We start from the raw sequence: 25290 nt of genomic DNA on the forward strand, positions 1-25290 counted from the left end.
TGGTGCATAACCTGAGGACTGAGCGAAGCAACCATGATTGAAACCCCAGTTGTGCCAGATCTGCACACTCTGCTGAAAATGTGCCAGCCACAGCAACGGTGCTCACGGCAATGGATCTACCCGAAGCTTCCCTCAATGTTCCCCCTCACCTGGACGACCAGTTCCTGAAAACGCACAAGGGGGGTGCGGAACAAATGGACAGTGAGGCCCAAGAGGGCCCGGAACAGCCTTTCACAGCTCAGAGCATTTCCCTCCGTCCCCACCAACTGGATTGGGGAGCATGCAGAAGTAATCGACACCGCTACCCGCACAGCGTTTTCCATGCCTCCTCTACACTGCCTGACGGAGCAGCAACGTAAGTTCTGCAAAAACAGAGTCCAGTGGTGTCAAAAGCAAGTTCCTGAAGACACCGTATCGCCCACTGGGCGAAACACTTGACTGGAAGACCGCGGAGGAGAAGATGGCTCCCTCAACAACTCCAAAGATGCAGGCCTTCCTTAGTCTAGTCTCATACTGCAGAACTTGGATTCCTAGTGCTCCAGACTTCATGCAGCCTCTGTACAATTGCATCAACGCATTGAAACCTTCATCTCGTACAGGAAACTGAAAGACTTCATAGTCTCTGCGCCAACTCTAGGCCTCCCTGACTACGAGAAGCCATACCGTCCTGACCAAAACGGAAAAAGAAGGACCAAGATGGAGAAGGTCATGCTACTGGCCAGGCTTAAAACAGACCCATGGAGGAAAACCTCTAGACTACCTCTCAGCCGGCCTGGATCCAGTTGCAAGGGGGTGGCCCTCCTGCATGAAAACAATACCCGCAGCACACACCCTCCTGACAAGGCTGCTCTCCACCACTCTTCAGTGCTCGCAGCCGTTACCTGTCTTTACTCCCACTCCCAAGGGGGGGGATGCGGATACGGACCCTCAGATGAAAAATCTGCAAGATACCATAGATGGCTCCAGTTTTGCAGATGATGAAGGAAGGTTCCACACGGGATGTGCAGCGACCAGCAATCAAGACATTCTATGGTCCAGAAGGTTGTCAGCCCAAGAAGCGGAGCTGATGAAAGACCTGCCAGATTGCGAAGAACAAAAACTTCCAGGTACTAGCATTACATGGCACCCGACTTCGGACCCATCTGGGCTGCAAGAAACTTCATCACAGCGGATCGACCGTGAAGCACCATGGAGCCATCAGAGACCTGCTGGATGCTCTTCAACTACTAAAAGTGGTGGCAGTGCTGAAGAACAAGGGACACGGAAAACTGAACACAGTAGAGACACGGGGCATCAACAGCAGACGTGGCAGCCAAAGAAGCAGCCAGAGGAAGACAATATGGAAAATGGGAGAGGTCGTAGAGCCGGATGGCTACTACATGACGACTGAAGACGAGAAAACCTGGCAAACAGAAGTCAATGGGAAAACCGTTGAAGATGCCATCTCTGAATTGGACAGAAGTAATGCCTCTTCCTCCACCAGCCAACAAGCTGAATCACTTCCAGGATGAAGACTCTGACGTGGATATGAATTCTGAGCCAGAAGAATGGTGCCTACCTTTCCAGAAAGGACGTATTTGATGGAGAACATTCCAGAAGATTGTCCTCCACCACCCTCTCGTGGGGAAGCTTCTTCTCCAGCACAGTCCTACGGTCAGCAGTCCACAGCAACACTTACCCCATCCCCCCGAGACGAGCTGCATGAGTCCGAAGGCATCCCAAGGCTACAACAGTTTGACCTTCTCCCTCATCCCCGGAGAATACCGGCTGGATCAGTACCAATGCAAAGAGTCCCAAGTCCTCCTCTGACACAGTCTAACCCGAGTCTTCATACAGAGGGAGGCGCAAACAGACGAAACCTCAGCTAAAATCCCACAATCAGCTCAGAGAATGTCAATTACCACAACCCAGTTACTAAACCTGACAAAATGACTTCCTGAAACCTGTACAAGTAGTAACAGGATCAGACTCGGAAGGAGGAGAAGGAAAGCTGGATGCTGAAGGCCAAAAGCACTGGGCTCCAAGAAACCGTCTACATCAAAACATCTACCTCAAGACAGACCCAGTCTATCTCAAAGTGGGTACCCTACGGTGGTTCAATGGGCACATGGCCCCCACACAGAATTGAAGACACAGATGAATGACCTGATTGGACTCAACTCACACCTCAACAGTGAAGATTCCCAGCAGCTGTTCGGCCACCGACAAATTTAACATCGGACAAGCGGGAAAAGTTCCCCCACATCATCTGGCCTGAAGACTTCCCAGTAAGGAACCAGTTGGCGAAGACCACTGCAGAGAAGCTACTCTCAAAAATAGTGTGCAGATATGGGGTTTCCAGAAGCAATAGCAAGTGATCAGGGACCCGCATAGACAGCAAACCTAACACAGGAGACCTGATCAGCAGTAGGGTCAGACTTAGGCCTACACACTTCCCACATCATAGACTAGGTGAGACACTTAAGAGCAGCATGCTAAAAAAAATTTACCCAAGAGACAGACAAACACTGGCATTAGACACTCCCATAGGCTCAGAAAAAGCTGTCACCAATATGAAACTTTATTTGGGTTAAAAACCCAGTTTAGGGGTATTCTTTACTTAGCAGTTGACTATGCAATATGATACTTTGTCTGCATGTGTAGTTTAATTTATCAAGAATCTTGCTAATGTCCATTCTCGAGTTTTCTCCTTCATTGCCAGGTCCAGATTCGGTGCCTGGTATGCACGTCCTGAAGTCAGGAGACTGCTGAGTGTTGGTGAAAAAAAAAGTCTGTAAAGAGAAGCACTCGATCCCAGATCCGATGGCCCTTCTCCAAGTGCTGACGCCACCGACCTGGAGAAAACCCCCACCTGGATCCACGCATCGCATTGCACGAAAAGGCCTTCATACCAGAAGATACACCTGAGCTGGAATGATGCTGTGGATGACCTCCCTGACGGAGAATACACATGCACTGACTGCATAGACTGCTAACTAAGAGACTTTGATTACATTGCACCACACCCCCTTTAGGGACAGATCTCCTGACCGCCCATTTGTGAAAGTCTGTACAGAGGAGGATGTATGCACTAGGCATATGTCAGTCCATTGGCAGCATAAAAGAGTTGCAGCGCTTTGGGCCAGGAGCAGGATTTTAGGGCAAGTGTTATCTAAGGGGGGATTGTTATGGAAATATATATGTATTTCATATAGATCTCACTTGCCTGCTATAAGCTATATACTCATGTACTCTTATATAGGCTATATACTGCACACAGATACATATTCACAGTTTGAACCTTATAACTAGTTGGTGGAAATAACCTGCTACCCAGTCATCTTATTGTCTTGTGACTTGAGAAATATCTAGCAGACATAGGGAATGAGGAACTCAGGCCAGGTGGTCCGGCCGATATTGGAGACTTGCTGACAAGTGCAAGACTCCGGACAGTAAATCACGTGGTGTCTAAATAACCCCAGGTCGGACACCCATATATGTTCATGCATTTAAACTGACCAATTAGCTAAGAAGTAAAGCCTTTATGTTAATGAGTAACTACTCCTTTATACAAACTGATAAAAGACCATATATGACTAAAGTTTCCAGAGTTCTGCTGGAATGAGTTGTTGCTAACTAAGTGTAGCTTCCTCTTTTCCTTTGAGCACTCAATAAGACTGTCTAATCAGGACAGGCCACAGTACACACAGGGGTAAATCTACCCAAATCAAATAAATCCACATCAACTGCTCATGACTAGAGTTGAGCGAAACGGGTTGAAAAAAATTGAAAAGTCGCCGACATTCGCCAAAGTCGGGTTTCATGAAAAGAAACCCGACCTTAGCGTGAGGTTGGCCATGAGGTCGGCGACTTTAGCACCAAAGTCGTGTTTCAAAAGATGCTTGAGCGCCTTTTTGCAGCCAATCAGGAAGAACTGACACTGTGGGCAACGTGATGACATAGGCAGCGGTCACCACCATCTTGGAGAAGGGCATGCAATTGATTGGCTTGCTTTGTGGGGCGTCACAGGGGGTATAAAAGGGCGGGGACGCCGACCGCCATGTTACTCATGCTGATCTCAGAATAGGGAGAGCTGCTGCTGATTCTGTAGGGAGAGTGTTAGGCAGGGAAGAAGATACCAAAAACGGATTCTGCTGCTAGCGATTTTGCCTGCACAACACACCAGTCACTGTGCAGTGCAAGTGGAGGCTATATTTTGGTGCATCAGCTCTGTTGGTTATTAGGCTGCCTTTTAAGGCTACCTGGTAGCTGTATTGCTGTGTGCCCACTGCTGAGAAAACTGCTTTTTTTCAAAGCAATCCAGATTTTATTGTTTTGTCCTTGTGAGTTACTGAGCATTCATTTTTCACACACTGTACAGCGGTGTACGCTCCTCTCTCAGTACCGTGTAATGGCTGTTATCACGGCCACAGTGAAACTGTGTGTGACTCTGTAAGGATAAGTCGAGGAGTTGTTCTGTTCTTACAGACCTCCTTATAGTTTTGTCTGGTTTTCAAACAGTTTAGTATATTTGCTGTTTGATTACATTCAAAACTAGAAAGAGACAGCATGTGTTAGTCCGTATACTAAAACACGGAGCTTGACATTTTTACATACACTGCACAGCGGTGTACGTGCACTCTCCTCTCTCAGTACCGTGTAATGGCTGTTATGGCCACAGTGAAGCTGTGTGTGACTCTGTAAGGATAAGTCGAGGAGTTGTTCCGTTCTTACAGACCTACACTGTAGGGAGATTCCAGTTCTGCCCAATTCTATATGCACCTTGTAGTTTGTCATACACTAGGCAATTTCTGCCGGTCACATTGCGGTGTTAAATAAACAGGGCCTGACTGAATCCTACAGTGTCCTGAAGTGTAGAGACATTCCAATTCTACACAGTCCTCTATACACCCTTCTAACAGCATAGAGAATCTGCCTGTCATATTGCGGTGTTACATAAACAGGGCCTGACTGAATCCCAGAGTGTCCTGAAGTGTAGAGACATCCCAATTCTCCCCAGTACTATATACACCTTGTACCTTGTTTTACAGTACCAGAGAGTTGGTGTAAATTTGGGTAAATTTTTCCAAAAAATGAGGAAGTGTGGTGGAAGAGTCCGTGGAAGTGGGCGGGGGTTGGCAGCTGGTAATGATGGTGTTGGTGGTGGATCTGCTGGTAGTGGCAAAAGCAAAATAGCACCTAATACTGGAGGTGTTGAGGCTGTGTCATCGTCTGGCTCCACAAGGCCTCAAAGGCTCCCTTTTCTGGGAGTAGGTAAACCGCTTCTAAAGCCGGAGCTTCAAGAACAAGTTTTGGCTTACATTGCTGACTCAGCCTCCAGCTCTATCGCCTCCTCTTCTGAAGTTTTAAAAAATAAAAGCACTGAATCGTCATTGGAGGCTCATGGTCATGAACCACACCTTTCCTTGTGTCCTTCACCCCTGCCAAAATTGAAGGATGCGGTAGGCCACACTACAGATTACTCCATGGAGCTGTTTTCACATACCATGCCTGGGTTATCAAGCCAAATCGTGAATTACCCAGGCCAAGATGAATCTGACATGGAGTGCACTGATGCAAAGCTACTGCTAGATTTATCTGCTGGTACATTCACTCAGAGCACTACATTGTCCTCGCAGTGTACTGAGCCAGAATCTGACCCTGATGAAACTCAGTTGCCCCCTCCCGCATACTATACCACCATACACAGTGACACAGAGGAAGGTGCACATGACATTGAAGAGGAGGTGATGGATGACCCAGTTGTTTACCCCCAATGGATGCCAATCTGGGTCGAGTGTGCCGCTGCCAATAGCTCAGAAGAGGAGGAGGAGCATCCGCAGCGGGCATAGACATCGCAACAGTTGTTATCTGGCAGGCCCGGAGCAGTCCAAAAACGGGTTACAAACACCCCAAAAAAAAATTGCAGGACAGCTTGGCCAGACGGTCAAAAAAGCACAGCGCGCAAGGCCTCAAACTGTCTTCCCTAGTAGGAAGAGTGCAGTGTGGCACTTTTTTGAACAAAATCCTAATGATCAGGCAAAAGGTAATCTGTAAGAAGTGTGCAAAGACCTTTAGCCGAGGGAAAAATCTGAGAAATTTGAATACCAGTTGCATGCTTAGACATTTAACCACCATGCACTTGCAAGCGTGGATGGACTACCAAAACTCACGTACCACATGTGCTACTGCTCCCAAAGAAGGTAGTCAGCAACGCAACATTGTTTCCCCCACTGTAAGTCCACCGGTTAGCACACCAGCAGCAAATGTTGAGTTGCCATCGCAAGGGCAAATCATTCAGGGAATCACACTGTTATTGCAATGAAAGACTGAATCTAGGCCATCAGAAAGAACATCAACTCCATCACCAACCCTCTCTCAGTCCGCCATGTCCACCACTACTTACACCATATCCAGCTCTCAAGTCCAGCTCACCCTACCAGAGACTATGAGTAGGACAAAAAAAGTACTCATCCTCTCATCCGCATACACTGGCTTTGAACACCCACATTGCCAAACTAATCTCGTTAGAGATGATGCCCTATCGGATGGTTGAAAGCGCAGCTTTCCGAGAACCAATGGCCTACGCAGTTCCACGCTATGAACTACCCAGTCACCACCTCTTCTCTCACAAAGCCATCCCAGCCCTCCACCTTCATGTGAAAGACCGCATTGTCCATGCACTCAAGCAGTCAGTGAGTGGAAAGGTGCACCTCACAACTGATGCATGGTCCAGTAGGCATGGCCAGGACAGTTACATGTCCATCACTGCGCACTGGGTTAATGTGGTGGATGCAGGGTCCACAGGGGACAGCAGTGGTGGCACAGTGCTGCCTAGCCCACGGTATAGGAAACAGTTGGCTGTAGGCGTTCGACCCTCCTCCAGAAGCGAAAGCTTGTCCACAGAGCGCAGTCGCACGAGCACTGCATCCGCAGTTGACAGTGTTGCAAACAAGGTGTCCCCCTATCGATCAGCTAGTGGAAAGTGTCAGCAGGCTGTGTTGCAGATGTGTTTGGGCGACAGACACCGCAGAGGTACTGGCTGACTACTTTCAGCGACAAACTGAGTCATGGCTGGGCAGTGTACATCTTGAGGCAGGCAAGGTAGTTAGTGATAATGGCCGGAATTTTGTGGCAGCCATAGCCCTTTCAAAACTCAGACACATACCTTGCTTGGCTCACACCTTGAACCTGGTGATGCAGTGCTTCCTCACTAATTATCCAGATTAAACAGGCCTGCTCCTTAAGGTTCGATGACTGTGCTCGCACATCCGCTGGTCGCTGGTACACTCCGTTCGTATGCAGAAGCTGCAGCGATTGCTCCACCTTCCCAAGCACCGCCTAATTATCGACGTTGCAACAAGGTGGAACTCCACCCTGCACATGGTTGAGCGGCTGTGCGAACAAAGGCAGGCTGTAATGCATTTGTGGGAGGATACACGGGCAGGCAGTTTGAGGGCAGACATGGAGTTGACAGGTGTGCAGTGGTCGAAGCTGAAAGACCTCTGTAAAGTCCTTCAGTGTTTTGAGGAATGCACACGGCTGGTTAGCGCTGACGGCGCCATCATAAGCATGAGCATCCCACTTATGCGTCTGCTCATGCAAACTTTGACGCACATTAAAGGAGCAGGTGTCTGCAGCCGAGGTTGATGAGGAGGAAGAGGAGGAGGGAAGCCTTGATGACAGTCAGCCATTGTCTGGTCAGGGAACTGTCGTGGACAAGGTGTAGGAAGAAGAGGAGGAGGAGGAGGAGGAGGAGGAGGAGGAGGATGATGGGGATGATTATTTAGGGGAGGAGGATGCTTCTTGTGGGGCAAGAGAAAATGTTGGCTTTGCAAGGTCTGGTACAGGGTTTGTGCATGACTGGAGGGATGTGGATTTGCCAGAAAGTGCTCCTCCACCCAGCACTCGCAGTGCATCATTGACACCGGGAACATTGGCCCACATGTCAGATTATGCCTTGCAGATCCTAAAAAGGGACCCCCGCATTGCCAAAATGATGAACGATGATGACTACTGGTTGGCCAGCATCCTGGATCCACGCCATAAAGGCAAATTCCAAAACATCATGCCACAGGAGAACCTTGACCTAATATTGGCTAACAAACAAGCTACTCTGGTAAACCGGTTGGATGAGGCATTCCCAGCACACAGCAGCGGTGATGGTTCTCACACGAGCCGTAGGGGCCGGGGGCAACTTGGAAGCGGTGTTGGACACATCAGAAGTGGCGTTGAGACAGGGGTTTCATGACCATGTTGTGGACTGATTTTTCAAGTCCCGCTCACACGACTGGTAATACTGCATCGATTGAAAGTGACAGGAGACAGCACATGTCAAGTATGGTTACAAACTACTTTTCCTCCCATATCGATGTTCTCCCTCACAAGTCATTCCCATTTGACTATTGGGCAGCTAAACTGGACACCTGGCCTGAATTGGCACAATATGCCTTACAGGAGCTCGCATGCCCAGCTGCAAGTGTGCTATCGGAAAGAGTCTTCAGTGCTGCTGGATCAATACTGACAGAAAAAAGGGCCCGTCTGTCGACCCAAAATGTGGATGATCCAACCTTCATTAAAAAGAACCATGCATGGGTTTCCAAGGATTTTGTCCCACCTTACCCTGATGACACATAGGTTGCCAGAAAAATTGTTTTCTTTGGTCCGCCTGTTCCTGGGACTTGACCTATTTCGCCTTTAGCAGCAGCAGGTGAATGTCCCACATCAACATACGCCATATTGTAAACCTCCCTAACTGGGCAGCCTCCTCCCCCCCTATGTCAGACACACCGCCGTACTATGAGGGGCTCAGTGCCAGCACCGACGCCCACGAGTGGGCCCCCCTTGCTTGGGCAGGGCCCCAACATTTGCAATGTTTACCTCTCCCTGCTCCTCCGCTGTGTAGTCTGGGCTGTCAAATCCATCACTGGGACTGGCACTTCAAATTTGGTGAACTGATAGAAGGTGATGGTTATGACGTAGCTATGCCCTGTCCCGCTGGCCGGGATCCAGCTTCAGATGATCAATGGCTTCCATTTCTTATGGACGTCGACTCACAATGAGATGCAGTGGTGGTTTCTCAGCTTTCACAGTTTTCTTACCCACAGACGTGTGACATTCCAGCGCACATTTTTAAATGTGCCCTCCCTCTCATGCCAATCCAATTGAATTGCCTACGGCTTCTATGTTTTGCACTCCAAAGTTACGTGACAGATCATGATAGGCAGTGAGCACCATGTTTACATCTCTCCCTGTGATCAAAATTGGATGGATATGAGTAACGGCGATGGGATCAACGGTACTGCGATACAGCAACACTTTCTTCACAAAGAAAGGTTTTTGCTGTGTCCACACACTAATTAATTGAGGGTCAGCATCGCCTCTGAGAATTGTGACGGAAGTTGTTCCTGTGAATAGTAATTCGTAGATTTCTGCAATCACTAGACTTTAGGTAAATAATTGTATGCATCTAATTTCCTATTGCAGAGAGTCTGGGCTGTCTTACTGAGACAGAAATATAAATGATGATTTAAAAATACCACCAAAAGTGTATCATGGTGTACGCTTGAAATACATTTCCTTTTTTCTAGTTTTTAGATTGTTGTGTAATGCATGCAGAGAACACGGAGATTTTAAATGTTTAAACTATGTTCTATATACCTGCTATCTAGTGATCATGTACCCCATCTCAACTTTGTACAATCTGGTCTAATCCATACTGGGCCTGAGACCGTCTGAGCCTGCCTCCTGATCGATACACATAGGTTTTTAATGTGTAAACTATGCAACATATATACGTGTAATCCGGTGAAACTGTACCCTTTATCAACTTTCTCGAATCTTGTAGAATCCATACTGGGCCTGAGAACGGCTGCAGAGCTGTTAAGCAAGCTACAGCACCTGTGGTTTGGACACGTAATGTTTTGCATTTTTTCTGGAATGGCGGTTAGGCCGAAATCAGGAATTGCTGTTGACCTGCACTTACTGGGAAATCATCGTTCACGGCGAATTACTGGAATCCCAGATCCCCATCACTAATGGTGTTCAGCGGGTTATCTGCACCTGTAAGCGACAAAAGATGGTCCTTTCAGTGTAGCGCGCATGTAGCCCCGGACATGGAAGGCCATGATAGCCCTGTTATTGCTCGATTGCACGTGCCAGAGCCTCACGTATCCCTCTAGTAAGCTTTACTAGTACCGCAGGGGCATGCTGGAGTCTCGTTCGTTAATGGAATAAAGCTGACATATCGCTAGCACAACTACAAACGGACATACCACACACACACACAATTGACAAAGCTTTCAGTGTGCATCTTTTTTTGAGGTGGCATGGTTGTGGTTTCCCGGGTGGAGTCCAATTAAGCCACAGGCTCCACTCCTGGTGGTGCCCTTTTGGACATTCCTTTAAGGTTCAGCTTTGCAATCATACTGCCCCCGGAAAGCAAACACTTTGGCTTTATGGACGCTGTTGGAGGTTCATGGGAATAACGCCGCCCGATCGCCAGTTGCCATAATTTATTGGTGGGAAGTACGACGGTATATGATCGTGTTCGTTTTCAGATTTTTTTTGGGGTTTGGCTTTTACATTTTTAGTCCAGACTTTCTTGACTTCATAAGGGCATGACAAGCCTTGAGCTGTGTCTCCTCCACCTCCTCCTTTTACTCCTCCACCTCTTTTGTAAATGTAGTTGCCCTTTTCCATATGTTATTTTTGGCTTCTGAGCATTTTGTCTGCTTTGGGACACCTTTTAAGGTGTTTTGTATGTGTTAGTATGTGTTTGCCTGCCATTGTTTTCAGTGTGGTTCGACGAACATTCGATGAACTTGCCTCCTGTGCGACGAACCAAAACACTAGCGGGGTGGCTCAACACTACTCATGATATATAGACGTACATTGTTAATGTTTAAACTATGCTATATATACCTGCTATCTGATGATACTGTACACTTTGTCTACTTTTTATATTCTTGTCTAATCCATACTGAGCCTGGGAGCGTCTGTTTGACTGATGGAATATATATGGAGATTGACAATTATCCTTTGACTGAATAGAGCTGTACGCTTCTGATACAGTACCATATATGTGATGCTATTTTGTGCCTATTTTGTGCTAAATTTGCAAGTTTGGTGTAAGAGGCCGCGGACGTGGATGTGGGGGGGCCAGCTGGTGCTGATGGTGGTGGTGCATCTGCTGGTAGTGGCAAAAGCACAATAGCAGCTAAGGCAGGAGGTGTTGAGCCTGTGTCATGGTCTGTGTATGGAATGGCTGGAAGGCTACCTTTTCTGGGAGCAGGTTAACCATTTTTAAAGCCGGAGCATGAGGAACTGGTTTGGGCTTACATTGCCGAAAGACTCCAGCAAATATGCCCTCCTCTTCTGAAGTTTCAAAAAATGCAAGCACTGAGTCATCAAGTGCTGGCTCCTGGTCAGGAAGAACCCCTTTCCTTGTCTCCTGCACCCCCACCCAAAGTGAATGATGCAGCAGGCCACACTTCACATTAGTCCATGTAGCTCTATCATACCATGCAAGGGTTATCAAGTCAAATCGTGAATTCCCCAGTCCAAGATGAATCTGACATGGAGTGTGGGTGGCCAGGCAGGGCAGTGGGGTTAATCGGTACCGGGACGGTGTCTCCTTGGGATGTGTCACAGTGGTGGTGACCCGTTCCATGGCCCTGGGCGTCCATGCAAAGGGGTGAATTACGTTTATTGGTGAATGATACGTGACGCCACCTGTGGTTTCTGAGTAGATTGACCAGCGCTGCAGTGGCGCTTCTCTGGGACAGAAGTTGTGGTGCAGCTAAGATGTAGAAGCCCTGCACAGGTATGGCCATTGTTGCAGGGCACGTGAAAGAGTTGGTAGATGGTGTGCAGTGCAGGATGTAGCAGAGCCATGCGCAGGAGAAAGAGGACAGACACAGTCGTGCAGTTCCTTTACCTGTACTTGGTAAGTGCCGTCCAGGACCCAGAGTACAGATGGAGAAGGAGTTGGTCAGCCTGGAAGCCAATTTGGAATTCTCTCTCTGCAGATAGGTAGCGTGGACTCCGTTCTAGCGCTTATCTGAGGTACTCGCAGTGCTGAGTTCAATGAAGTTCCCCTTGTTGACTCTCTCTTGGAACTTTCTCGTATGACAGGCAGCCGTAGCCTTTTCCTTCTGGCTCCCACACGTCGCTGCTGGGGCCTCCGAGCCTTAGTTGGGTACAGAGCATTTACAGCTGCTACTTCCTCCGGTTTCTGCTGCAGGAACGTCAGTGTCCCTACAAACTCGGAGACCGGAATCCGGACCATGCGCTCAAGCTAGGAGTGAGTCTTAACTCTGCTCATCCTCCAGCTCCCCTTCTCACGTCCAGACACTGCCCTAACTTACCTCCTCCCGACCAAACACAACAACTGCTCCTCAGCAGTCAGGTTCAGAGGTCTCCATGTTGGCCTGGAGTGGGAAATGTGTTGTGTGTTGGTTTAACTGCTAGAGAGATCCTTTGTTGCTCCCAAGCATGACATCACACTCCCTAGGAGGAAGGTAATGCCACTGTGGCGACCGTACTCCTGGGGGCACCACAAGTGCACTGAGGCCCTGCCACTGCTAGATGATTCTGCTGGTACATTGACCCAGACCACTACATTCCCCTCGCACTCTACACAGCCTGAATGTGACCCAGATGAAACTCACGTTACCCTTCCCATATACTGTACCACCTTACACGGTGACAAAAAGGAAGATGCAGCTGAAAGTGTAGGTTCGGCCCACCCGCCGTCAGACACACCGCCGTACTATGAGGGGCCCTGTGCCAGTGCCGTCACCAACGAGTGGGCCCACCCTGCTTGCTCTGGATCACAGCACTTGCAAAGTTGAAATACTTACCTCTCCCTGCTCCACCGCCATGACGTCTTCAGCGTTTCCTGACAGTGATTCTGATCAGAGAGCGCAATGACATCACATCTGTATGCCCAGACTAGTACAGGGATTCCCTAGAGAGGAGACTTATTTAATTGTTTTCAATGTTGGGACAGCAATTTTTGGGCAGCACTGTACTCTGGAGAATGATATATGGGGCCCACCATACACTGGAGCATTCCAAAGGTGGACATCAGACACTGGAGCAGCATTTACAGGGCCCATTATACACTAGAGCATTAGAAATGGTGCCCATTATATATAGAGCATTATTTGGTCCCATAAGACAGTGCAGCTTCATCCATGGGGACCAACATATACTGTAGCATTATGTGGAGCTCATCATATACTGTTTCAAACATTATATGGGACCAATGATTCTGTATGGTGAAATATATGGGCCTCATTACTCTGTATACCACACTATGCGGTGGCCATAATACTATATGGAGTAAGATACTGTCTGTTTTTGGAGCTATTGGAGAATTTAATATGGATATCAGTCATGAGATGTAAAAAGTGAAGTATTTTTCATTGTACTATACCGCTATTTCTCTGCCGTATCGGAGCATTATGAGTTGTGGTATGTGTTAAAGGGGCGCTCTTTGGCCCAGGGCACATGAAAACCTGGAGCCAGCCCTACCCCCCACAAATTTAGCCAAATAACCCCCGTTTTTCAGTGCGTAACTAGTATTATGAAGTAAATTAAGGTTGAAAAGCTTCAGTAATAAGATTTGATGTTTTTGGCATTCAAAAGGGCACTGTAGGTGTGTTTCCTGGCCTCCACTCCCTGCCGACTTTGCTTCCCTATTGACTTGCATTGGGTTTTGTGTTTCAGTCAGCCTTCGACTTTTCACAAAAATCGGCCGATTTCGATTGACCCGACTTTTGCGAAAGTCGGGTTTCATGAAACCCGGCTCAACCCAAAAAAAAGGCAAAGTCGCTCAACTCTACTCATGACACAGTAAAGCCATGTTCACACATCACTATTTAAAAAGCTAAAAATCAGACAAGTAACGGAAACAAGTACATCTGTTCTGCACATTCGACCCACTCTTGGCTTCAGCTTACAAATACGGTCATGTGAACATGGGCATAGTGCGCTGTTATCGCTCCCCCTGCACCTGGGCAGACAACCTGCCCTGTACACACATTCAAGTTCTGGCAGTCACATTTCTGGGGAGCGGTGACAGTGCACTCATTGTAGGGAGCATTGATTAACAGCTCCCAACACCTCCCCAATGACTGAAAAACACAGCGCCTAAAGAGAACAGGCTCCAATCACTTACCTGGTAACACGCATTTTCCTGAGCAGTCAATCACAGTCTCAAACTCTGCACGACAGAATCGATTATGAATTAAATTTGTGGGTCCTACAGCCTCGATGAAGCCGTCTCTACAAACAACAGTGTTAGATTAGGAGGTTGTAAACTAAATCAGACAGACTGAGAAAAACAAGACTGCAGAAAGCAAGTGGGATTTTACAGCAGAACAGGGCATGGTCAACATAGCAGTTATACATCATACACCAAGTAGCAGTAGTTAGATAGCCTAATGACTCATTTACATTATATGACCAGATAATTCTCCACGTCAGTATGATTTTGGCGATACCAAACATGTGTTTTTATTTTATAGAAATTTAAGTGGTGAAAAAAAAAAAAATAAAATAAAACTAAGGTCATCATGAATCCAAGCATGCAACTCAGAACATGTCCTATGCTGATCAGATTTGGCAATTCAAATCTATGGTGATCCGCAAGGCTTGGATGTAAATCAGAAGGTTTCACAAATCTTGCTTTCTGGTAAAATTGAATAAAAATGTGACCTTCCAAGGTTTTTTTTTTTTTTTTTTTAAATATTGTCTTGGAAGTGAGCACACCTCTTCTGAAAAAATATAAAATAAATGTTAATGGAGCCTTCTAGGATAAAATCCATTCTACCTGCCCGATTCTGCTGCAGTAGATTGTTCCTTATAAGTGGATGTATACAGCTAAAGCGCTATAAATCCAAACAAAGCAAGCCAACAGTTGTGACGCCTAGCGAAGCAAAAAATAGGTTTTCATCTGGGTTAAAAAAAAAAAAAAAAAACACCTGAACCGTCTGTATTTTTCCATATGGAACCACATTGTTCTATTAGTTTCATCAAACGTATCACAACAGGTTTAAGTTTACAATAGGAAGCAAATCACTGGCAGTTGGTTCCTTCTTGGGCCATGTAACATGCGCCATTACATTAATGAAGACTGTAAAATAGATGGAACAATAAATGGGCTGCTTGTGTGAAGTTTAGATTGTTCTTTGTGCTTTAAAATACTCTATTTAACAGCATGTACAATGTATTTTCTTAAAGCCTTCTACATGGTGTTCCCCATTGCTGATGACCTTTCTGAAGGCAGCAATATTGGAGGTTTTTTTTTTTTTTTTTTTTTACACACACCTTGTAAGCTCAACATGGGAGACATGAGATTTAGGCTATGCTCCCACAATAAACTGCAAGAGGTTTTATTGTCTCCTCTGAAAATAGATAGTGCAAGTGACCCATTTTACTTAATGGGTGCAAAAGATACGTAGCACCAAAAACTCAGTGCTAATCATGGGACCATAGAATGCAGCGGATTCAACAAGAATGGGGTTTCGCACCTAAGGCTTCATCCAAAGTGCATATATTCACAAATTTGAAACAATATTCAGCTGTAGAATGCTACGCCCAGAAATTAAGTTCAACCAAAGACTGGGGTACATGTATATCTTAATTTACACCATTTTTGTGGCAGACACTAGGATTTATTTGTTGGGCCGTGTACAGCTATGCACCCTCCAATTAAAAGTACACCTGTTGTAAAAATATAATATAGTATATATTAATTTTATCAAATTATACATAATGTCAAAACAGTACTATGTCCAGCTTTTGGCACAAGCTGGTGAATTGTTTTAGAAGCAGTTTAAAGAAAAAAAAAAAGCAAAAAATAAAAAAAACAAACTAATAGAGTACTAGGGAAAGTTAAACATTTCCTAGTATATTCAGTAGGTTTTGTCTCTTGCAGCTCCTTATGCTACAGATCAGCAGAGCATCTACATCATGCATTGATCGAACCCAGAGAACTATAGTACCGCTCATTACTTTGTGTTAATACATAAAGAATCTCCACACCAGCCATATTATACCAACACACCTGTAAACGGGTGTAATCTGGAGGTCATTTACGTATATTGGCCTTTATTTATGTTCTTCCTGGTTTAAGCAGGTAGAATACATACATAAAGGCATTTTTGGCTTTCCGGACTTACTTGCCCACCACCATGCTGGCTTTCTCCAGTATGACTAGATGTTGCATTCCCTCCTTGAGCAGGTACTGTTCTTCGTTCTGACAGACAACAACAAGTTGTTCTGCATTTTGCAACAAAAGCCTAAATTTATCAGACATCTTGGTAGCTGCAGCCCAGTAGAGGGTTCTGTCCTAAATGCTGAGCTCAGGCAAAGCCTGTGTTTGCAATATACAAAAGCTACTGCCCTCAGCAGCAATGACAGACAGGTGAGCTTTGGAACCTCCCATGTATTTATATTGGTGGGAGAATTACATGTTTCCCACTTGTCCCTTCAACATCTTTCTAACCCACTTTATTTTTGTTTGCACATGACTTTTAATGTTTTAGTAAGTGATTATTAACAGTGTAAAGTAAGGGTATAAGGCTAGTTTCACATTTTCGGTTGAATCCGCAGCGTATCTTTCGCAACCTGAAACTCATGAAAAACTGCATGCAAACGGGTGCAAATGCTGCATTTTTTAGACGCATTAGCTTTCGCATGCAGTGAAAAAAATGCAGGGTTTGAATGCTTTTGCTTGCGTTTTTCATGTGTTTGCGTTTTTGTGCGCATGGTGGAAAATTTTACAGGAGAAAAATCTAGATAAACAGACACCACCAATGGGACAACAGTGGGCGTGTCTTATGGGATATCTTTATATAGACCCTTAGACAGCTGAAAGCTTCAGATTTTGCTCCTGTATCCTGATGCACAATGGATCTTCGCATGGAGAGCTTTCATTTCAACCTGGATTTGGATATAAAGATGTTTATTGCCTTTGCTTGAGAGCAACAAAGACACAGAGAAAGATGGAGAAGACAGCGTCGCCGTTATTGGAGACACCCCATTATTGAAGTCCGGGAGAGCCGTGGAGCCTACCACACCCTATACAGTGAGCTCAATGCCAACCCGGAGAAATTTGCAGAATATAACAGGATGTCTCAAGAGACCTTCCGGGATTTGCTTGGTCGTGTCCAAGAAGCCATCTACAGACAGGACAAACAGCTCCGTAGAGCGATTCCTGCTGAGGAACGTCTCCTGGTCACATTAAGGTATGTAATATTTTTTTAAAAATGCCTGTCATAATTATTATTGTTCTGCCTTGTATTGTTTTTTTTCCTTTCAGTGTTTAGCTAAACCCCATCACATTATAGTTCTTAATTTTTATCTTTCTCTGTTTGGCAGATTCCTAGCTACCGGAGAGAGCTTATCATCGCTCCATTTTCAGTACCGGATAGGAATTTCCACCCTGTCTGAAATAGCTGTGGCCACCTGCTGGGCTTTGTGGAACGTTCTCCATGATGAATTTATCCCCCCTACCCACAGCGGACATGTGGCTTGAAATTGCTGAAAATTTCTGGCGAGTGTGTAATTTCCCCAACTGTTTGGGAGCACTGGATGGAAAGCACATTCGTATTACCAAACCCACCAGAAGCAGATCAGATTACTTCAACTACAAGAAATATTTTTCTGTAGTGCTCATGGCGATAGCAGATGCGGACTGTCACTTTATCGCCATGGACATTGGAGCTTTTGGCCGTGGCAATGACTCCCAGACTTTTAAAAACTATGATATGGGCCAACGCTTGTATGGAAAAAAATTTAATTTCCCACTGCCACGACCTCTTCCCAACACTCAAGGCCCTCCCATGCCCTTTGTTATGGTTGGGGATGAGGTCTTTCAGATGCATGAATACCAACTGAAACCTGCCTCCAGTAGGGACTTGAACTACCCAAAAAGGATTTTTAACTACAGACTGACCAGGGCACAAAGAACTGTTGAGTGTACCTTTGGGATTCTTGTCTCCAAATGGCGCATTCTTGGAACCGCCATTAATCTAAAAATGGAGACAGTCGATGAGGTGGTCAAAGCCTGTGTGGTTCTGCATAACTACATAATGGCTAAAGAGCGACCGAACATTGAACTTGATGAACCTGTTTCAAACCCATTGCCAGATTACTATCATCACCCTCTGCGGTCAACAGTTGAAGTTGCCCAAATGAGGGACCAATTTGCTGGTGTCAGGAACACCGCACTGCACTTGCTCACTGAGCCATTGCGCGTGTCCTGAGTACAAAAACAGTGCTCAAAGATACCTGTGGAGCGGGCAGTAGCAGTGACAATGCGTGCTTCAGGACCTGTAGCAAATGACTGCTGGGGGCGTGGCCTAAGCTCCACAGAGCTAGGAGCTGAAGGGAAACTCCTAGAAAGGTAACTACAGGACAATGTTACCAAGGGGCATAGATAGAGACAGAAACCAGATCAAGCCGGGTCAAAGCACGAGATAGCAATACAGTACCAAAGGGTTAGAGAGAATGGATAGTCAGGACGTAGCAATAGATCAGAAAACCAGAACGGGCAATAGACGGTACCATAGGGACAAACTGTAACGGAGTAACGATAGCCAAACCAGGAGGTCAGAACCAGAAAAGACAATAGTACCAAAACGAGAGACGGAGTACAGAGTGAGGGAACGGACAGGGTCATACACGGGAAGCAAACAAGCATTGCAGAATACACGTACACCAGGGGTCAGACACACCAGAACAACAGTATAGCTGATAGAGAACCCTGGTAAAGAGTGAGTATAAATACCCCTTACAGATCCAGAAAGAGGCCACGAACACTTAACCCTGTGAGTGCAGGGCAAGAACCCTGTTCAAACCATGACAATAATGACTTTTGGGTTTTCATTGGCTGTAAGCCATAATCGTCAAATAAACACATGAAATAGATGACTCTATTTGTAATAACCATATATTATATATGAGGTTCACTTTTTGTATTGAAGAACTGAAATAAATGAACTTTTTGATGATATTCTAATTTTGTGTGAAGCACTGGTATATCTATAAAGTGAAAACCCGCCCCAAACCGCATAAAATGATAATGCAGAATCATTTGGCAGAGTGGAAGCAAATAAGAAAAATATAGAAAACAGAAGATTGTATGGGTGTATTGCCAACTGTTTAGCAATAAGGCTCGGATACGGCTTTAAAGAAGGCACCACTTGGATATGACACAATTTTATTATACAATGATTAATTTAAATGATAAAACACCAAATTAATGGAATGGCAGATATAATATTACCCTGTTTTGTGTTAATTCACTTCATCTGAATCATACAATTAATATGAATTATAGTACATAGAAAAATAAGCATCCATACTATACATTACCAAGTATTGTAACATCACTTCTCCACTGGAGGGACCACAGTGTCAGCAAGAACGAAATACTCTGGTCTTGTCATCACAGAAACCGTGCACCCACGATACCTTCTGGAAAATGTCCCTACCTCACTGACACAGGGTCCACCTTTTTATACACAACTACCACATCCTCCCCTATTACATCTGTGCAGTATGTTTAGGCTGAATCATCAGTATTTTGCAATTGCAAAGTTGGTTGTTGTCTTGATAACAGCACAAGACTTCAAGGTCTGTTTGTTATAGACTACTACAATCTTAAAGTTTGTTTACGCCAACCCAAGATTTATTTGCCACTGGTATTTCTCTTAACAATAGCACAATGCTTGAAGGTTGTTTGCTACTAATTACAACCCAAGATCTGTTTGCCTCTGGTCAACTTGTCAAAGTTGTCTATCACTGTTCAAAGTTCAACATATGTTGCTTGTTACAAAGTTAACTCTTCATGATCATGGCATAATGCTCTAACATGGTAGCATATGGGCAGCATGACTTCCATAATCACATATTCTGAAAACTGGATACCTATCATAACCCAGGCACACACTCATACTTGTCTCATTTGTATCACAATCGGTCCTTGATTATTGATGTCATGCATGACCATTGCTACATTTTGGTCTCCCTTGTAGAATTCCCATCAAGCACCCCCCAATTGGCAGGATATAGAAAAGTTAAGGTACTGTCACACTTAGCGATGCACCAGTGATCCCGACCAGCGATATGACGCGGTCAGGATAGCTGGTGCATCGCTAAGTGGTCACTAGTGAGCTGCCACACAGGCAGATCTCACCAGTGACATCGCAGGGGTCGGGGGTTGCTACTTACCTGTCAGACGAGGCGGTCATGACGTCCTTCCGCCCGCGTCCACGTGTCGCTCGTCTCCACAGCAGGAAGCCCCAGCAGGAAGCTGACGATGAGAAACAGTCCAGGACGTTCTCGCGCGATCAGCGATAACCAGCGGGCGAGCGGTCGGAGGTAAGTATCACACATAGCGATATCGCTAGCATTATCGCTATAACGTCACAAAAACCAGTGACGTTATAGCGATATTGCTAGCGATATCGCTTAGTGTGACAGGCCCTTTAAAGTATTCAGTATCTATCACTGTTTGTCAAAGCAAATATCACAGTAGTCTCTTGTGTGCAAATCAGGATAATGACTCTTTGAAACACATAGCTTCAAAGACCACAGAACAATTCCTTGTCTTACGGTATTAACACAGAGCAAACGCTTTGTGGCTCAGTATCAAAGTTCAGCATTAATGATATTACACCATAGTACATTGCAATATATAGTGTTTGGATTCAAACAACCATATTTCATATTTGCAGTACATTCCACTCTTGGTCTAGAGACCACACTATATCAAAGCATATAAACAATATATTACAATATGTAGGCTATAAAATATCCATATTTTTATTAGCACCACAATAGGATACAATGATTACGTGAAAAAGATCATAACTGTGCAGTCCATGCGAAAATACAGTCCACAAGCATTTCATTACATTTTTGGAGAAGGGCATGAAGGCAAGCTGATCCTAATTCTTATTTTGAAACTTTAGAATAAAAATGATTAACAAACCCCTTTCTTCCTCATATTCTTTGTTGTGTAAATTTGTGCATAAAAGCTTGTCTGTTACATCTTTAATCTGGAATAAATGTCTTTTTTTTGTTTAATGATGTTAGATATAATTACATCACTTTTACCTTTATATTATTGTCTGGATAAAGATCAAAATGTCTTTTCATAGCTCCATTTAAAGGGCCTGTCACACTAAGCGATATCGCTAGCAATATTGCTATAACGTCACTGGTTTTTGTGATGTTATAGCGATATTGCTAGCGATATCGCTATGTCTGATACTTACCAGCGATATCGCTATGTCTGATACTTACCTCCGACTGCTCCCTTGCTGGTTATCGCTGATCGCGCGAGAACGTCCTGGACCGATTCTCGTCGTCAGCTTCCTGTAGAGAGACGAGCGACGCGTGGACGCGGGCGGGAGGACGTCATGACCGCCTCGTCTGACAGGTAAGTAGCGACCCCTGACCGCTGTGATGCCGCTGGTGAGATCTGCCTGTGTCGCAGCTCACTAGCAGCCACTTAGCGATGCACCAGCAATCCTGACTGCATCATATTGCTGGTCGGGATCGCTGGTGCATCGCTAAGTGTGACAGTACCTTAAGAAGCAAGATGATCTTATCTCAAACCCCTTTGTTTGCCCGGACTTACTTATTTATAGGCGTGAAAAGGTCAGCTGAAATTTGTCCTTTTGGATTTCAGTGTGTACTGTTGTATTAGTGATACCATTATTATTGGCTTGTTATTATATTGTTGTCTGATTATGCAGAATTCATGATTGATCACCCACAGCTTATCATTCCTATAGAAGAAGCATGTGGAGTGTGAACATATTAATCATTCATTATAACGTACTAAAAATGCTATATGCAATCTCGGTATGTCATTCTTTGAGCATAAGGGAAAAGAGGAAGATGGAAGCCTTTTTACTTATTTTACACCATCTGCAGCTAAAAAGTATCTAGATAATCTCACCAGCCATTATGGTGTATGTTTACTAGAAATTTATGAATAAACTAAGAGATGGTATCACCATTATCCTTATCAGAAGGATGTGTCCTTAAGCCCCCATCACACACAGCGATCTCGCTAGCGAAATCGCTGCTGAGTCACAAGTTTTGTGATGCAACAGCGATCTCACCAGCGAGATCTGTTGTGAGTTCATTTTCCCCTTCACCGTCGATGTCTGATGAGCTCCCTCTTTTGGTGAAGGAAGGTAGTGAGGCTGATTACCAAACACCTGATCTGGTAGATGATGACTGGGTAACAGGAACTGCTGACTGGATATAAGGCAGCCGACGCCTTTCTGAGTCGCTGGTGATTTCTCTGCTGGATTCTTGGAGACCAGTCTGATTCCTGCTTCCCAAAGATAAGTTTTTGCTCTGCTATTGAACTTATTAGTTTTGTTTTGTTTACCTTGTTTTTTGGAGTTCAGCCATCCCCGGTCGGGGGTGTGCTGAGTTCCATTTTTGTCTCTGATCAGTTTGTCTCTGCTCTGTCTTCAGAATTTACCTGAGTGCTGATATAGTCATTTTGAAGTCCTAGCCACTTCAGGGTCTGTTTTTCCTATCAGACGGTTGGGACTTTTTTTGGTAGGGTTTTTTGCGGATTGCAGACAGCAGCTTTTCTATCCTGTCCTTTTTAGTTAGCTTGGGCCCCATCGTTTGCTCAACCTATCTTTCTATCTGTGTTAGTGTTTTCATCTTGCTTCACCGTCATTATATGTTGGGGGCTGCCTATTGCTTTGGGGTCTGCTCTGGGGCAGTTTATATTTCCCCTTTCTTTCTTTAGGCCTATTTAGTTCTCTGGCTGTGATCGAGGGGTCTAGGGCATTGTAGGAACTCCCCACGGCTACTGTTAGTTGTTGTGGATAGGATCAGGGGTCTGCAATCCGATAGCTACCAACCTCTCCGGTTTTCTGAACTTAGCTTGTATTTTTGTTTTTTCCTCCTCCGGTGACTCATTCATAACACAACTCCATGTCTGCCCTCAAACTGCCTGCCCGTGTATCCTCCCACAAATACATTACAGCCTGCCTCTGTTCGCACAGCCTCTGAACCATGTGCAGGGTGGAGTTCCACCTTGTTGCAACATCGATAATTAGGTGCTGCTTGGGAAGGTGGAGCAATCGCTGCAGCTTCTGCATACGACTGGAGTGTACGGGTGTCAGAATTTTTTTTAATGTATATTTTTTCCTCTTTTTCTCTGGGGCCGTAGGAAGAATTTTCTTAATGGAGATTAAGCAATTGTCTGATCGTGTGGAGCAGCTGGCTGCTGAAGTGAGGGGAATTTCCGCCTATCTTGCTCATTCACATGCTGCTGAACCAAAGATCCCTACTCCTGATGTGTTTTTTGGGGATCGGTCTTAATTTTTCAATTTCAAGAATAATTGTAAATTATTTTTTGCCTTGAAGCCTAACTCGTCGGGGAGCTCTGCGCAGCAGGTTAAAATTGTCATCTATTTGCTGCGCGGCGATCCCCAGGATTGGGCGTTTTCTTTGAAACCTGATGATCCTATTCTTACTAATGTGAATGCATTTTTTCAAGCCTTGGGGTTGTTGTATGATGAACCTAATGCTATTGATCAGGCTGAAAAGGCCCTGTTGGCATTGAGCCAGGGTCAGGATTCTGCAGAGTTGTACTGTCAAAAATTCCGAAAGTGGGCGGTCCTTACTACCTGGAATGATGGTGCCTTGGCAGCTCTCTTTCGGAAGGGTTTGTCAGAAACCGTAAAAGATACTATGGTGGGATTTCCTGTTCCCTCTGGTCTTGACGATTCTATGTCATTAGCCATTCAGGTTGATCGGTGTTTGCGTGAACGCAAAACCGCACGAGAGGTGTTGCCACCTGTTGAACAAATGTCTGAACCTATGCAATGTGATAGAGTTTTGTCTGGGGCGCAGTGTCAGGAGTTCAGAAGGCGTAATAAGCTGTGTTTCTTCTGTGGTGATGCCTCGCATATCATTTCTGTCTGCCCTAAACGAGAGAAACTTTTTGCACACACATTTGCTGTGGGTGGTGTTCAACCTAAGTTTCTTCTGGCAATTACTCTGATCTGCTCCCTCTCCACATTTTCCGCTATGGCTTTTGTGGATTCGGGAGCAGCTCTGAACCTGATGGACTTGGATTTTGCTAAACGTTGTGGATTTCCTATGACACCTCTGCGGATGCCTATCCCTTTGAGGGGTATTGATGCTACTCCTTTGGCAAAGAATAAACCTCAGTTTTGGACCCTGGTGGTAATGCGGGTCGCCCCAGACCATCAAGAGAATTGCAGATTTTTGGTGTTGCATAATTTGCATGATACCATTGTTCTGGGGTTTCCCTGGTTGCAAATCCATAATCCTGTTTTGGATTGGAAATCTGTGTCTGTGGTGAGTTGGGGTTGTCGGTGTTCCCTTAGTGATGCTCCTGTTTTTTCTCCACCTCTCCCCAGTCGCATGATGTTCCTGACTATTTGGCTAATTTTTATGATGTATTTAGTGAGAATGAGTCTGCGTCTTTGCCTCCTCATAGGAGTTATGACTGTGCAATTGAGCTGAGCCCTGGGTGTAAATTTCCCAAGGGTCGACTTTTCAATTTATCTGTACCCGAGCACGAGGCTATGCGATCCTATATTAAGGAGTCGTTGGAGAAGGGTCATATTAGACCATTCTCTTCACCCTTAGGTGCTGGGGTTTTTTTCGTGGCTAAGAAAGATGGGTCATTAAGGCCTTGTATTGACTATCGTTCCCTCAACAAAATTACTGTTAAATATCAGTATCCGTTACCCCTGATTTCTGATCTATTCTCCAGAGTTAAAGGTGCTTGCTGGTTTACCAAGCTTGACCTCAGGGGGGCGTATAATCTTATTCGCATTAAGCATGGGGATGAATGGAAGACGGCGTTTAATACTCCGGAGAGACATTTTGAGTACCTAGTGATGCCTTTTGGGCTCACTAATGCCCCTTCTGTCTTCCAGTGCTTCATGAATGATATTTTCCGAGACTTGGTGGATAAATTTTTGATCATCTATCTGGATGATATTTTGATCTTTTCCAAGGATTGGGACTCTCATGTGGAACATGTTCAGACTGTGTTACAGATTTTGAGGGAGAATTCCCTGTATGTCAAGGGATCGAAATGCCTTTTTGGTGTACAGAGGATTTCATTTTTGGGATTTATTTTGTCTCCGTCAACTATTGAAATGGACCCGGTCAAGGTACAGGCCATTTATGATTGGGTTCAGCCCACTTCTTTGAAGGCCCTCCAGAAGTTTTTGGGTTTTGCTAATTTTTATCGTAAATTTATAGCTAATTTTT

General features: G+C 45.2%; 2 protein-coding genes across 2 annotated transcripts in view; both read right to left on the reverse strand.

Moving 5' to 3' along the window:
* LOC141087600 (probable imidazolonepropionase) overlaps positions 1 to 16416 on the reverse strand; it is a 58417-nt gene extending 42001 nt beyond the window's left edge. The window contains exons 1-2 of the mRNA XM_073573195.1: positions 16170 to 16416; positions 14165 to 14271 (exon numbers count right to left, since the gene is read on the reverse strand). Of these exons, the coding sequence (XP_073429296.1) occupies positions 14165 to 14271; positions 16170 to 16306 (244 nt within the window). The 5' untranslated portion in view covers positions 16307 to 16416. The remainder of the gene's footprint in view (positions 1 to 14164; positions 14272 to 16169) is intronic.
* SNRPF (small nuclear ribonucleoprotein polypeptide F) overlaps positions 1 to 25290 on the reverse strand; it is a 247102-nt gene that overhangs the window by 84423 nt on the left and 137389 nt on the right. The gene's annotated exons all lie outside the window — the stretch shown is intronic.

Source organism: Dendrobates tinctorius, unplaced genomic scaffold (genome assembly GCF_039654945.1).
Source record: "Dendrobates tinctorius isolate UK_male_01 unplaced genomic scaffold, ASM3965494v1 ptg000035l, whole genome shotgun sequence".
Taxonomy (NCBI): Eukaryota; Metazoa; Chordata; class Amphibia; order Anura; family Dendrobatidae; genus Dendrobates; species Dendrobates tinctorius.